The 16868-nt window shown below is 37.8% G+C and overlaps 2 protein-coding genes and 1 pseudogene across 2 annotated transcripts in view; all 3 read right to left on the bottom strand.

The window, feature by feature from the left end:
• The window catches only part of PAK2 (p21 (RAC1) activated kinase 2), a 51872-nt gene extending 37596 nt beyond the window's left edge, over window positions 1-14276 (bottom strand). The window contains exon 1 of the mRNA XM_049629480.1: window positions 14090-14276. Coding sequence (XP_049485437.1) covers window positions 14090-14276 — 187 coding nt within the window. The remainder of the gene's footprint in view (window positions 1-14089) is intronic.
• LOC125921815 (NADH dehydrogenase [ubiquinone] 1 alpha subcomplex subunit 5-like) lies at window positions 412-14077 on the bottom strand (annotated as a pseudogene).
• Window positions 14219-16868, bottom strand: part of PIGX (phosphatidylinositol glycan anchor biosynthesis class X) — a gene marked incomplete at its 5' end in the record, with an annotated part of 79733 nt that continues 77083 nt past the window's right edge. The window contains one exon of the mRNA XM_049629187.1: window positions 14219-14297. The remainder of the gene's footprint in view (window positions 14298-16868) is intronic.

Below are 16868 nucleotides of genomic sequence, written 5' to 3'. Positions count from 1 at the left end.
GGGTGGGAGGGAGGGCAGGGTGGGTGATGGGTATTGAGGAGGGCACCTTTTGGGATGAGCACTGGGTGTTGTATGGAAACCAATTTGACAGTAAATTTCATATATTAAAAAATAAAAAATAAAAAAAAATAAAAAAAAAATAAAAAAAAAATAAATTGGGGTGTCTAGACCAGTTACAATTAATGTGATTACCTATACAGCTGGGTTTAAAATCACTATTCTATTATTCGTTTTCTAATGGTCTCTATTCTTTGTTTACATTTTCCTCTTTTTCTTCTTTTGGATTAACTAAGTATTTTTTATAATTCCCTTTTATCTCCTTTGTTGTTGTTGTGTTGTTTAAATAGGCTTCATACCCAGTGCAGAGCCCATCATGGGGCTTGAACACACAACGCTGAGGTCAAGACCTGAGCTGAGATCAAGAGCTGGACACTTTAACGGACTGAGCCACCCAGAGCCCCTCCTTTGTTGGTTTTTTAAGTGGTAACTCTTTATATGCCATAAAGTTAATCTGGGTTTTATTTATATATAGAGTTGTGCCACCATCACTGCAATCCAACCGTGGAACATTTTCATCATCCCTAAAAGAAACCTTGTACTCATCAGCAATCACTACCCATTAATCCCACTCCCCCTACCAAGCTCTACACAACCACTAATCTTGGTCACCACACATCTGCCTATTCTGGCCATTTCATATAAATAGGACCACATGGGGGCACCTGGGTGGCTCAGTTGGTTAAGCGTCTGACTCTTGGCTCAGCTTAGGTCATGAACTAGCAGTTTCCTGAGTTCGAGCCCCGTGATGGGCTCTGCACTGATAGTATGGAGCCTGCCTAGGATTCTGTCTCCCTCTCTGCCCTTCCCCTACTTGTGCTGTCTCTGTCATTCTCAAAATAAACAAACTTAAAAAAAGAAAAAGGACCACACAACATGTGTGTAAATGGCTTTTACTTAGTTTCTGAGGTTGATCTGTGATAGAATGTATCAGTACTTCGTTTCTTAAACACTTGATTATTTTTTCAGAGATTTAGACAAGAAAAAACATTTTCAGTGATTTTCATTCCTTTATGCAGATCCACATTTCCATCTGACAACATCTTCCTTCTGCCTGAATGATTTGGTTTAACATTCTTACAGTGCAGGCCTGCTGGTGATCAATTCTTTCAGCCTTTACACATTTAAAAAAGCCTGTTTTCCCTTCACTTTTGAAAGATACGTTCACAAGACAGAGAATTCCAAGTTAACAGACTTTTTTCTTTCAGTACTTTAAAGATATTGCCCCATGTCTTCTGGGATGCACCATTACTTCCATAAAGTCCGCTGTCATTTTTTGTTCCTATACATGTGTGTCTTTTCTTTCTGGCAGCTTATTTTTTCAGCTTACAACAGTAAGGTTTTTTGTTTTTTAACAGACTTCATTTTTTAGAGAAGTTTTAGGTTCACAGAAAATTGAGCCAAGGTCTGAAAGCTTTTAAGATTTTCTCTTTATTATTGGTTTTAAACAATTTGATTATGTGCCAGGGTGTAGTTTTCATCATATTTTTTGTGCCTGGAATTCACTATCTTCTTGAATCTATGGGTTTATAATTTTCATTAAATTTGTAAAGTTTTCAGCCACTTTTTAAAAAGTACTTTTTTTTGTTTGTTTCCCCCTCCCATTCTTTGGAGACTTCAATTACACTTGTATCAGGTCTGCATGAAGTTATCCCACAGCTATTCACTTTTGTTTCAGATTTTTCCTTTCGTTTTATTTTATTAAAAAAAATACTTATTTTGGGAGACAGCATGCGTGCACAGTCGTGCACATGAACAGGGGAGGGGCAGATAGAGAGGAGACAGAGAGAACCTCAGCAGAGAGCCCGATATGGGGCCTGAACCCACGAACTGTGAGATCATGACCTGAGCTGAAATCAAGAGTCAGATGCTTAACATACTGGGCCACCCAGGTGCCCCTCTCTAAAATATCGTTGTAGATGGTTTCTATTGCCATGGTCTTCAAATTCACTAATCTTTTCTTCTGCAAGCCTAATCTGTGATTCTTATCCCTTGTATTTTCCATCTCTAAAATTTTTTTCTTTTCTTTATCTTCCATCGCTACTTCTAAATATGCTGAATCTTTCTTTTGGGTTCTTCAACATATAGAATATAATTATTTCTATGTCCTTGCCTACTAATTCTATCATCTGTGTCATTTCTGGATTGATTTTACTCATTATGGGTCTTTGCATGCCTGGAAAATATTGACTGGATGGCAGACATAAAAAATTTTCCGTGGTAGGTGCCTGATATTTTTGTATTCCTATCAATATTGGTGAGCTTTGTTTTGAGACACACATAGGTGATTCTAAGCTGTTTACTTATATAGGAAAGAAACAAATTTAGAAAGAGTTGATCCTTTTAGGAATTAAAGTTTTGTTAGGCAAAATTGGAGCAACATTAAATCTAGAGTTAATTCTGTCCCATTACTGAGGCAAGACCTCTCTATGTTTCTTATTCTGAATGGTGGGACTAGGAAATATTCTGGGCCCTGTGTGAGCACTGAGGACAGCTTCCTCTCATCATTTCCAGTGGCTGCTTTTTCCACCTCTGGGTACTTATCTCACATGCATGTGCTACTGAAGGCTCAAGGGGGATCTCTACAGATCTTTCTCCCTCTCTGGTGTGTGTATACAAACTAGCTGCCTTGACATCTCCCAGCTCCCAGCTCTGTTTCTTAGCTCTAGGAGACCACCTAATTGTCCCTCCCTGTGCTGCAGCCTGGGAACTCTTGCCAGGAAGTAAGCTGGATCAATTGTAGGGCTCACCTCAATCATTTCCTATCTCTTAGGGGTTGGTTTTCTTCATTATTTGATGGACAATATCATGAAAACCACTGTTTTGCATATTCCCCCCCCAGTTCTATTTCAGTTCTTTCAGGTGGAGGGGTAAATCTGGTCACTGTTACTCCATCTGGACTGTGTATACAACAGGTTTTGCTGTCTTAGCTATGTTATTATGAAATTTCAGGATGATATGATTTGAGGTGGTCTTTATTCTTTCATTGGGCTGGGTACTCGGTGCATCCTTTCTGTCTGGAAATTATATTCTTCAGATCTGGGAAAACTTTTCTATTATTTCTTGGATTATTTCACTTTATTTTCTTTGTTCATTATTAGTTACATCAGTACATCTTGGTGTGATCTTGTAACTGTTATATTTTTCTCATCTTTGCATTTTTAATAATCTGGGAAAATTTTCTTGACTATCTTCCAATCTTCCACCTACTGATATCTTTTGTTTGTTTTGGTAATCTTAAATGTTGATTTTCCAAGAATTGTTTCTCATTGTTCTCTGATCTGATCTTTCTCTGAGAATACTTTCCTTGTTTCATGGATGCCACTTATCTTCTTCTTGATTATATACAGTTCACTTGTGTGTATAGGCTGGTTTTCTTCATATAGCAAAGTATTAAAAAGTTAACTGGGAAATAAGTCAGCCTTTTCATTAAAGATGGGGACGGGGGGTACCTACACTTTGAAAAATCTTCTAATCTCTAGTCTGAGGGCTTTGAGTCAAGCTCTAAGTATTCTGAAGGCAGGGTAGAGAAAAGAAGTTTATTATATTAAGTTACATTGAATCTACTTTTCTTATTTTAGTGCTACATCTTTCACTGACTCCTCCAACAAGAATGAGGGGCCTCTGAGGTTTAATTTCTCCTTGAATACATATCAGCATCAGTTTGTTCTTTTGTTCTACCAGAAGATGGGACTTACAGCATTTCATTGGCTGAATAGGATAAAGAAGGAGCCCTAAGGGGCCTGACACCTCCTACATAGATTTTCCACTAATTCCCCCCCACCCATTTTCAACTTGTATATTATAGCTCTCCCACCCCACCACACACATGATGTGTGCCTCTAAATTCTAAGCCTCTGAGATTTTTACACGAAAACTGGTTCACTTCTCATAGATGTTCCCTCTGCAAATGCTTAGGATAGGTCTTCATCTGTTCAGTTTACTCAGCTGCCACTTTTCCACCCTTTCATCTTCCAAATATGTATTGAAATCTTTTGTACACTACTGTCTCCTATTCATTTTGCCCTTATGATATTTAAAAAAAAAAATTTAACTATCACTTTACTTGGGTCTGGGGAGGGACAGCAAGATGTGGTCAATTTGCTTTGTTAACCAGAAAATTCTAGTATAAAAGAGTTAAAAGTTGTGTTGTCTGATAGGTCTGCATATCTACAATTGGAATGTTACTATATACTATTCTTTGTTTACAAGACGCTACTGACCTAGCATCAGAAGGAAATACATATATTTTTTTGACTAGTGGTGACAGATTTGTGCTCAAATGTCCATCTCCTTTCTAGGTCTCCTTGACATATAGAATACTTATTTACAAGAGATCTGACTATATTTAACTGACTGAGCCACCCAGGTGCCTGAGATCTTACTATATTAAGAGGGCAGGGCACATTAGATGTGGCAAGGAGCAGAGGGAAATGGAACTGTTAAAGCCGAGTATAAATTTTGCTCTCCTTACTGAAATGCACAACCCCATCTATCATAAACAACCTCTTGGGGCATCCAGCTGGCTCAGTCAGTTAAGCATTTGGTTAAGTGTTCAAATCCTGATTTTGGCTCAGGTCATGATCTTGCAACTTGTGAGATGGAGCCCCGCATTGGGCTGTAATGACAACATGGAGCCTGCTTGGGATTCTCTCTCTCCCTCTCTCTGTCCCTCCCCACCATGCTCTGTCTCTTTCAAAATAAATAAACTTAAAAAGAAAAACCCTGGAGCGCCCGGGTGGCTCAGTCGGTTAAGCGTCTGACTTTGGCCCAGGTCATGATCTCACAGTTCGTGGGTTCGAGCCCTGCATTGGCCTCTGTGCTGATGGCTCAGAGCTTGTAGCCTGATTTGGATTCTGTGTCTCCCTCTCTCTCTGCCCCACCACCGCTCATGTTCTGTCTCTCTCTCCTTCAAAAAAATTAAACGTTAAAAAAAAAAAAAGAAAGAAAAAGAAAAACCCAAAAACCCCCAAAACCAAAAACCTCTCATCTTCCACTACACTATGAGTATTCTGAGGTTATGCCCTCTATTTCTCTTTAGAAGACTCTTCAGAAGTCCCTAGATTTCTAACTAAGTATCCTGAATACAGAAGAAATATTTATTAACCAACTATAAACCAATAGTTTACTTTTTATATGACTCTGAATTGATGACAGCAAAATACATAATTTCACATACTACAAAGTACTTGTTTCTTCTCCTTTAAAAAAAAAGATTTTAAGTAATCTCTACAATCAATATGGGGCTTTATCTCATAACCCCAAGATCAAGAGTTGCACGCTCTTCTGAATGAGCCAGTCAAGTGCCCCTCTTCTTCTTTTAAAAAAATCTGCTTAGAGGGTCGAGTGGGTGGCTCAGTTGGTCAGGCATCCAAGTCAGTTAGGCGTCCAGGTCATGATCTCACAATTGTTGAGACTGAGTCCCATGTCAAGTTTTGCGCTGACAGTAAGGAGCCTGCCTGGATTCTCACTCTCCCCCCCTCTCTCTGCCCCTCTCCTGCTCGTTCCTCCTCCCCTCTTTCTTTCTCTCTCTTTCTCTCTCAAAAAAATAAATAAATAAACTAAAAAAAAATTTAAGAAAAAAAAATCTGGTGCCTGAGTGGCTCAGTCAGTGAAGCGTCTGACTCTTGATTTTGGCTCAGGTCACGATCCTAGGGTTGTGGGATTGAGCCTCATATTGGGTTCCGTGCTATGTGTGGAGCCTGCTTAAAACTCTCTCTCCCTCTGCCCCTCTCCCTAGCTTGGACTCTCTGTCTAAAACAAAATAAAGAAAGACATGTAGGAAGAGGATTCCTGGTTCCATTTGTGCCTAAGACCCAGCCATATTTTTAAATTTGAGAATGTTGAGTTTAGAGACACATATTAAAGAAAGTTTCATATGTATTAGGAGTACAGAATAAAAAGTTAAATAAAAACAAGCAGAACTTAAGACATTTACATACATTAATCCACTATAAAAGAAATGACTCAATACCCTAAAAAGCTGTTTAATTCCATTTGTTTTTATATAACACACATACATACATACATGTATTTCCTGTATTTTAGTTGTCTCAGGAAAGGAGAGACTTAAAAAAATATCTAAGAAAAAAAAAAAGATAGTGAAGCATGTTTCAAATCAAACAATGTGCTAGAAGGATATTGTTACATAAACAGAATCATTCCTTTATGACTCTGGAAACCAAGAACTACAAGGACCACCACCACCAACAAAACCCCCCACCATCTTCTATCTACAGATATCCACCAGGCAACTGAATCACTAGATTGGAAGTAATGGATCAGGGAAAGAAACTCTTTTCTCTCAGAAATAAAACCCACAACTTCGTCCTTATAGAACAAAACAAGCAGGCCAGCAGCAACTTTCGGCCAAAAGGTGGGGCCCCTGAGTCATGTGTTACACAGAATGTACTTAAAAAGAGTCATAAGTATGTCACTGCCACATTCTTTAAGGCCACCACCTTTTAGGCTACACTTGAGCTAGAATATAAGGCTCGACACCGCCCCACCCCCCATCTCCTTAAAAGGGAGACTCTTCTATTTCTACTCTAACTGAATCAGTGATTACCCTTTTGTTCCTTTGACCCAGAACAACTTCAAATTAGTGAAACCAACTTTATTTCATGACAAAGAAGAGTATTCTCTAGCAAATAGGAAGACGGGTATGGGCGACTCTTATTAAAGTTAGAATTCAATTTTTGAACCAGAAGGGATATTCACAGTTCCATCATCTTCATCACTGTCCAGAAGTAAAGGTGCATACAGAATGAATAACTAGAAAATTGCCTTGGTTAATAAATACCATACCATTCAACACTAACTAACTGAATAGAGCTTTTAAAAATAAGCCAAGACAGTGGCTCACTGCCATTTTTATTAACAAAACTACAAGACTTGTTAAGCCATTGTTCACCTGGACTACTGCAAAATCCTCCTAACTAGCTTCCAACTTCAGTCTTAGGCCTCCAACAAAACTTATTTTCTATACAGCTACTAGTCTCTCCTATTTCAGACAGAAATGTGTCCATGTCTTTCCCATGTTTAAAATTCTGTAATGGTTCCCTAGGAAACAGGATAAAATCTGAGCTCTATAGCATGGAATATAAGGCCCTTTATGACCTGTTCCCTGCCCACCTCTTCAGCTGCTTCTGCTGTCTGTAGTTTCTTCCATACATCATACTAGAATTCTTTCCCTCTCTTTGCTTTAGAGTCACGCTATCTACTATCTACTCAGCTCCATGAATATGTACTCAGCTTTGTACTCAGCTCCATGAATATGCTATGATCCGTCTGAAACTCTTTTCTAGGCACAGAACACACATTTAACTATCAAAATCTTCCTAATTATTTTCACTTATTCATTCTTTAGTCTTCTTCAGGTCTATTGTCACTTCTTTAGGAAGCCTTCCCAGAAAGGACAGACGTCTTGTACTAATCCTATTACCACTTTCATAGTTTGTAACTTCATGTTATAGTTTTTGGTATGTCATGAGAGCAGGGATACCATCTGCTTTGCTTATCACTATCTCTGATGACTCACAGGGTACACATGATATGTATGTATCAAAATGTGAAGAGATCTGTTCAATCAAGTTGTCATAAAAAGTATAATTTCTAAGGGTGCCGGGGTGGCTCAGTCAGTTGAGCGTCTGACTTCAGATCAGGTCATGATCTCACAGTTCGTGAGTTCGAGTCCCACACTGGGCTTGCTACTGTCGCTTCGGATCCTCTGTTCCCCACCCTCCTCCACTTGCATGGGCTCTCCCCCTCTCAAAAAGGAGTAAACATTTTAGGAAAAAAAAAAAAAAAGTAGCAAAAAGTAGAATTTCTAATTTTCTTAACTCTTCCAGTGACACTGATTAACCAATAATGAATCACTGAGAACAGGCCAGGGTTTTGTTTTGTTTTGTTTTTAATGAAAACATTAGCTGCCTGTTAGTAAGGACACCAATGAGGGATGTAAATGAATAAAATGAGTACTTCTAGATTAGGACATTAGAGATGGCAAAAATCTTACGGTAATTATGATTTTTTAAAATAAAAATACAATTTTTCCCTTCTAGATTGTTTTCAAGACTAACCACACACTGTAGCCCTCCCCTTCCTGGTCAAATCTCTTTATTTATCATGGAACAAAATCAGTGAGGAATGCCTAAAGATGAAAAGCAATTCAGATAAAACTATGGGAGAGAAACAGCCACTCAGGATGTAGGCAGGAGAATGCCAGTTCAGAAATGTCGGGATTAGTTAAGCAGGTAAGATCTCTGTGTTCACAGAAGCATGATTATGCGCGCGCATGCGCAGCGCGCGCGCGCGCGCGCACACACACACACACACACACACACACACACACAGGGTTCTCCCTTTTTCCTAACCCTCAAAGTTTCAGGTCACACTAATGTAGGAGGTGACAACTTCTAGGAAGAAACAAAAGTGCAGGGAGGCTGGGTTGGAAAGGGAGGGAAGAACCCTAGAGAATGAGAAGAATTAAGGAGCACCCTACCCTTCAAACATTCCATCTTTCTTTCTCCTTCTCTCTCTACAACTAGGCTACACAGAGACTGCAGGAGCTCTACTCTTACTTAACAATAAAGCTGAATGCAATTCTTCCCATCTCACTCTACAAATTCAATGCAAATCTAATGAAAACATCAGCAGGTTGTTTTTTAAAAAAAAATTTTTTTAACGTTTTATTTATTCGTGAGAGAGAAACAGAGCATGAGCGAGGGAGGGGCACAGAGAGAGAGACTGGGACACACAATCCGAAGCAGGCTCCAGGCTCTGAGCTGTCAGCACAGAGACACCCACAAGCAGTGAGATCATGACCTGAGCCAAAGTCAGACGCTCAACCGATGGAGCCACCCAGGCGCCCCTGGTTGTTTTGTTCTTTTTTTTTTTAAAGTACGTGATAAACAAATTCTAAAATTTAAAGAGAAGAGCAAAAGGACAAAAGATCATAAAGAAGAACCTGATAGCAGGTTTGCTCTCTCAGGCATTAAGAATTATAAGCTATAATGATTAAGACAGTACAGTATTAGCTCAGGTACAAATAAGCCAATGCAATAAAGTAGACAATAGAGAAACAGACCCTGGCATACTGGGAAACCTGACAGATAAGGGCTAGTATGGCAGGTCAGTGGGGAAATGACAAAATTTTTAATGAAAGGTTGGGAACACTGGTTCAAAAAAAGTGAAAATGGATCTCTCTTTATACATACCCAAAAACCAAATCCAGACAGTTCAAAGGTTTAAATTATAAAAGGCATACTGTTAAACCTTTAGAAAAATATAAGAAAACATCTTTGACCCATAGTTTGGCAAAGATTTCTTAAAACACAAAAAGCTCATATTTGATAAAGGGATTGATCGATTTAACTACACCAAAATTAGTAACTTCTATTCAACAAAAGATATCACTGAGAGGGTGAAAAGGCAAATCACCACTTGGAAAACTATATTTAATAACATTTAGCTGACAAAGGATTAGTATACAGACAATAAGAAATGTTTATTAATAAAGAAGGCAAAAGCAACTCCACAGAAAAATGGACTGAGGAACATGTAACAGAAAACACAAATAACTGGTAAATTAACATATGAAAAAATAATTTCCCAAGTCTTCAGGGAAATGGAAATTAAACCCACAATGAGATACTATCTCATACTTCCCAAGGTGGCAAAAATTCAAGTCCTGTAAAACAGGAATTTGCAAGGATGTTCAGCAAACATTCATGTTTTGTGGGTAAGAATGAACACTAAAAAGACTTCAGAAAACAATCTGACAAACCTACTCAAGACAAACATGGGAATACCCTGTAACCCTACAATTTTACTCCCAAGTATACATCTCAGAGCAATTTTTAAATCTTTGGCCAAGACCCACATCAATATGTTTACGTTCTGACCTAATACACACATAACTGAAACAAAAGTTTCATGAATTCATGAAACAAACATTTTTTTTTCTTTTTTCTTTTTTCTTTTTGAGAGAGGGAGAAAAAGAGAATATCCCAGGCAGTTTCCACATTCAGCACGGAGCCCAATTTGGGACTTCATCCCATGACCCTGGGGTCATGTCTTGAGCCTAAATCAAGAGTAAGACGCTAGGGGCAGCTGAGCGGCTCAGTTGGTTAAGCCTCTGACTTCGTCAGGTCACGATCTCATGGTTCATGAGTTCAAGCCCCAGGTCGGGCTCTGTGCTAACAGCTCAGAGCCTGGAACCTGCTTCAGATTCTGTGTCTCCCTCTCTCTCTGATCCAGCCCTGCTCGTGCTCTGTCACTCTCTCTCTCGAAAATAAATACTAAAAAAAAAAAAAAAAAAAAAAAAAAGAGAGAGAGAGAGAGAGAGAGAGAGAGAGAGAGAGAGACTCAACTGACTGAGCCACCCAGGTGCCCCCATGACACAACTCTTGCACAGTGTGCGACATACTCTGATTATTTCTATTTCATTTAACATTATACCTACTATATAGATTTCATAAGACACTAATGCAGTGGTTCTTAACATTGGATACACATTAGATTCACCAGAGGTATTTAAAAAATTAAAAACAAGAACAAAACTGATGCCCAGGTAAGTCCCTGAAGACTGATTCAATTGGTCTGAGATGGAGCTTGGACATAGATTTATTTTTTTAAGTCCCTCCCCCACCAAAAAGAGATTCTAATAAGCAATGAGAATCAAGAACTAAACTAATGGGTCACCTGATGCTTAATAAGCACTGCCATAGAGAAATACTTGCACATGCCCTCAAGATTACCCATAGAGCAGCACTGTTCATGAAAACAACCCAGATATCTTTTGATAGGAGACCAGCTAACTAAATTGCCATATATTTATACAGTGTACTAGTATACATCAGTGAAAATGAACAAAACACAGCTGCATATAACAACATCAGCAGTGAAAATGAACTATAGCTATGTATACCAAAATGCATCTCAAAAGCATAAAGTTGAGTGAAAAATGTAAAATGTAAGTCCTGGAAAAATGCATACATTATGATTCCATTTATAAAATGTTCCCAAATAGGCAAGCTTAAACCATATGTTGTTTGGAGATATTATGTTGTAAAACTATAATAAAAAGCAAGGGAAAAAAACTGCATAATTCAAGAGGGTAGATATTGGTGGGAGGTGGAGAAAAGAGAGATTGGGTGTGGCAGATGGGGGCTTCAGAGGTATTGATAAAATTCTAGGCTGGGTTATGTAAAGTTCTAGGCTGGGGAGATAAAAATGGTGTATAATGTGATATGGTGATATAACGATTATGGCTTTCACAGGTGTACCCACTGGTCAAAACTGTACAGTTAATTTCTGTACATTTCAATCTATGTAAATTTTCATTGATTATGTATTCTTAACTCTCAAGTAAAATGTGTATTATTTTTTCATTTAATATTCAGTTACCATTCAATTTACAGCTCTGTAAGGGGAGAAATATATTGGAAAGAAAGACAATTCTCTCATTCTGAAAATTCTGGATTTTGCTTTGCAATAAGGGATAGCAACACACACACATGCATACAAACACACACAAAAGTACTATCTTCGAAGTTAAAAATATCAAGCTTAAGTATTTAGAAATGACAGGGTCTAGGAAGGAAGGGTGAGGACACATGAAAAGTAATTTACGCCAACTGTTTCTTTCCTTGAATAGTATTTATCTTCGGTTTTATACCCAACTGCACTCATACTCGAAACTTAGTGAAAACTACCAGTCATTCTACTTTGAAGTTACAACCCTATGACAAAGATGTTCTGAATATAAGCCTATCCACCATATCAGATAAATTTTAAACTTTTGCTGTCTCTTACATAAATTCAATCTCTATCCTGATGTACTTTGGTTGATCAAGAAAGCTAAAGGCTAAGGAACACAAAGCTAACTTCTTTAAATGAGACAAAAGGAAAAGTTTTTCCAATTACCACTGCAAATAAGAAATCTTTCTTTGAAATACCAAATCAATTTCTTCACCTTATCATTTGATGGTTTTTACTCTTACTACTTCACTTCAGTGACCTATAAATCTGTCTAAAAAATAATAATTAAATTCCTTTCCTGTTTTTTTCAGGATAAAAAACATTAAATGATATAAAAACACTAAAATGACTTCACATTTTGATTATGACCTCTGCATTGAAAATCTATAGGAATTTTTCCAATTAACTTTCAAATCTGTTAACCTGTTAAAAAAATAAATAACAACAACCCCCCCCAAAAAACATCTTTGAAATAACTCAAGTGAATGCTTTACATAAAAAAATGGAGTCACAAATCCCTATTACCATAGTCATCAATTTTAACAAGTCTCCTAAATATGTCCTGTATGTTTTCTTGATTTTAAGATGTCAATAATATGGAAACATTAATATAACAGAAAGTTTAATTGTATTAGCTCCCCATCAACACAACAGTCATTTAATGATGATTATACTGGCCATTTCCATTGGTTGGCAGGAGGCTCTTCCACTAAAAGCTCCCATAGTTTCCACTGTATCATTTTTCTTGCCAGACTTAGTTCATTTTCAGCCTGAAGAATCACCTCTTCTGGTTGGCCACCCTTAAGTTGGTCTTCTAATTTCTTAACATCTGGTTACACTTTAACCATACTCAACTTCTCATTTGTAATCTGTTCTGTATACTTTCTATTGCTGCATTTTTAGGAATTTGCTCAAGAACATCAAGAATCGTTGTGTACAATATTCTTAGCCTCTTGTGTGGACTTACACAAAGCCAAAACCACAAGGCCAGTAGTCTTCTTCAGCAAACCTGCCATGGCCACGCCAACAGGCCCTGTATATTTATTATTATATACAAAGCACTACTCCTCTTCCATTTGGATTTCCTTCACCATGTTAACTTGGCTATCTATGAGTGGAAATATATCCTTATCTACACTTATATCTATTATTAGCTATCAGAGCCATATAGCCATGCTTAATGTAATTAAATAAACTAATCCCTAATTCTTACTCTAAAACCCATTACCAGTCCATAATGCCTATCTAATTCTAAAATCCAAAAAGCTCTGAAAACCACAAGTTCTTTCCTGAGGCTTGGCACCAAAACAAATTTAGTGACTTCAATTTATAGGAGATGACTATTTATAGTTTTTATCCCAGCTTGTGTGACTAGGCCAGTGGTTGTTAACTGGAGGTGATTTTGCTCCACAGAGGATATGTAGCAATGTCTGGAGACATTTTTAGTTGTCATAGCTGGGTGGGAGGTGCTACTGACATCTAGTTGGTAAAAGCTAGGAATAGCTTATAGGATGTTCTATAATGCACAAGATCAATCCCTGCATCAAAGTTATTTGGCCCCCAAATGTCAATCTTACTGAGATTGACAAACCTTGGACCAGACTCATGTTTGCAGAAGACACATTAATGTACTAATCACGGAGTGCTGCCTTGGAGGGCATTAACAGAATACAAGATTAAAAAATAGTACTAAGTATTACTACTACTGAAAAATCACAAACTCTCTCAATGAGTTCTTTCTCAAATCTCCAAATCTCATTCACGTTGGGAAGCTCATGTCTTAGAAAATGAAGGAGAGGATTAGAGAAATTCATTTGATATACCAAGTATATGAGTAAAAACTTAGTTTTATTCTTTATTATCAGAGTTAAGAGAAACTAGCCTTTCTAATAGTGCCTATATACCACCATCAATTGTTTTCTTAGATCTGTTATTGTTCTCACCATAAAATATCAACTTATTATTATAATTTAATTAAAAAGATACCATAATTGAGAAAAAAAAGATATCAAAATCGGTAACATAAAATACAACTGAGACTCGTCGGGCACCTGGGTGGCTTAGTTGGTTGAGCATCTGATGTCAGCTCAGGTCAGGATCTCACAGTTCATGGGTTTAAGCACCACGTTGGGCTCAGAGCCTGCTTTGGATTCTCTTTCCCTCTCTCTCTCTGCCTAATCCCCCAACACTCTCTCTCTCTCTCAAAAATAAACATTAAAAAAAAATTATAATAATAACCGAGACTCTTGAAGCCACAATAGCTATTTACCTTTCTCTGTGCCTGAGAATATAGAGATGATTTTATTCCTGGGCTTTTTTTCCTCTGGAACAGAGGGCAAAGGTTTCAAACTGTGATTGGCTGACAAAGGGTCTTTGCCTCCACTGCTAAAAATGGTACTGCTCATTCGCACAGGAGGTGCTGGAGGCTTGTCTTCCAGTTCTCCGTTATCAGACATGATTCGGAATTATGATGTGGCCTGAAATAGATAGGCAAAAATCATACAGTCAATAACAAAGTAAAAAATAGTACAGACAAGCAGAAACAGTAATAATTGTCCTCTTTTCAACTGTGAATTAGAAAATGTTATCCATTTAGAGTGAAGTTTGCAAAATTTATAAAATTAAATGAATAAGAGACGAAACTGGTTATTAATATAGGTAATCTCCCGTAACAAAGGTGGTAAATGGTTAGCTGAGAGAATGTTTGAAAAGCCATGTCCAGTTAAGAGGACTAGGGTAAGTTTTGGGAAAGCATGACGATAATAACGTATCAAAAGATATTCACCTAATCAGTTGATTCTAAGAGTAAATATTCCAATGAAAAGACAGACAACATGAAGTCTTAAAAAAAGAGAATTCCAAAGAGGAAGATTATGTTCTAACCAGCCAAAGGATAGGTGCCTGACAGGTCCATTTCTGTAGCAAAGATAGAATGCTTGCTATTAAATATATCAACCAACACCACTCCTTACAAAGAATCTGAGTCCATGCTTCCCTAGCCTTGTGATTACAACTTAGCCTTCATACAAACTCTCCTAAAGGATGAGAATGTGCCACTGATGTAATATATGGTTTCTTTGAAAATGTGACATTCTAACTACATGTGTTAGTCTCTTGCAAGCTTTGCAGACAGTTCCATAGAACTTGATCTAGTTCAAAAGTAAATCTAGATTTTGGCTCAAAACCAGAGTATGGCCAAATCTCAAGTTTCTGTCATCATGTGATGCCCTGTCCAGGCAGTCAAGTAACCCCTCTTAATCCACATGACTAATTCAGTGGAAAACGTCAACCTTGTTTATATATATAAACATTAATATCACATAAACCTTATTTACATACATATTTACATATATATTTATATATTTTAGTCCTTTTACAAAAAGTAGATTATACACATTTAAAGTCAGCAGTAAAGGGGAGGGTATGCCTAACTTCCAGATGAGGTCTGATACAAAAGTATATATTAGGAAACAACACATCTCCTCACTAAACAAGATTTCAATTGGTAATTAGATCCTGATTTTATTATAGCTACTTATTGCATTTAAGTGAATAAAATTTTGTATATATACAATGTAAAGAATACCAACTATAGTTAGATAAAATTAAAAATGAATAAAAAATTTCTTTTATTTGAGAGAGAGAGCACACACACAAGTGGAGTAGAGGGGCAGGCAGAGAGAGAGAGAGAGAGAATAGTTTAAATAATTTTTTTAAGTTTATTTATTTTGAGAGAGAGAGCGTGAGCAGGGGAGGGGGGGCGAGAGAGAGAGAGAGAGAGAGAGAGAGAGAGAAGGAGAGAGAGAGAGGGAGGGAGGGAGGGAGGGAGGGAGGGAGAGGGAGAGAGAGGGAATCCCAAGCAGGCTTTGCAGAGTCAGCACAGAACCCAATGTAGGGTTCAAATTCAAGACACTGTGAGATCATGACCTGAGTGGAAATCAAGAGTCTGGACGCTTAACCGACTGAGACACCCAGGCACCCCCAAAACCACTGTGTATTTTGTCTTCCATAATGACAATTACTTTTCAGCCTACAAAAGAGGAAGAAGGAGAGGCTGTAAAGGGGGAAAATAAACTTTTCTGGGGATAACTAGCTAGAGAATGGCTGGGAGAAGAGGGTAAAAAAAGATCTGTGTGTGTGAGAAAGACTTCCTGAATTGAAATCAATATTGGTGGTCAAAAGAAGAAATGGGGGTGGAATCTAAGAATGTCACGCAGATGACCTAGTCAGATGATTCTTCCAAACCAAGTGATCACAACATGTGGGGTTTGTTCTGCTTTGGAGTGAGATGCAACTGGCTGTTAAGCGTGGACTGTCAGGTGTGCATCACAAGAGAGGACTTATCTGTTGCTAGAAATGGAAGAAAGATAAGGCTTAGGAACAACACTTGGAAGATTACTTGAGAACCTGATAAATCAAGACAGATGTTTATCTCTTATGTGACCATAACATCAAGGCAAAACAGAATGACTCTATAGCAGCTCACTTTCATCTTAATCACCACTTAAAACAGACATGGCACATTCAGATTCTGGTTACACTGTAAATGCTTCATATCTGTGCATATTTAAAAATTAGGATAATATAACAAAATCTCAAAATACATTTGCATGCATTTCAAGAAAGAAATGTACCAAAATATTAACAGTAGTTAATTGTGGCTAACAAGTAATTTTTAGCTTGATTACAACCATCACAACTGTGGTTAAAAAAAAAAAAATCAATATAAAACAGGGCTTAATAATTATTTAGGGTGAGATGACTATCAACTGTATCCTTAAGACTGGCTCACAGACTTGGGGGGCCTGGGTGGTTCAGTCGGTTAAGTAAGTGTCCGACTTCAGCTCAGGTCATGATCTCATGGTTCATGAGTTCGAGCCCCGCATCGGGCTCTGTGCTGACAGCTCAGAGCCTGGAGCCTGCTTAGCCTGGAGCCTGCTTCAGATTCTGTGTCTCCCTCTCTCTCTGTCCCACCCTTGCTTGTGCTCTCTCAAAAATGAGTAAAATTAAAAAAAAAAACAAAACAAAACAAAACAAAAAAAAACTAA

The sequence above is a fragment of the Panthera uncia genome, chromosome C2 (assembly GCF_023721935.1).
Source record: "Panthera uncia isolate 11264 chromosome C2, Puncia_PCG_1.0, whole genome shotgun sequence".
NCBI lineage: Eukaryota > Metazoa > Chordata > Mammalia > Carnivora > Felidae > Panthera > Panthera uncia.
The sequence above is the reverse complement of the archived record's forward strand: the minus strand, read 5'-3'. Positions and strand labels throughout refer to the sequence as shown.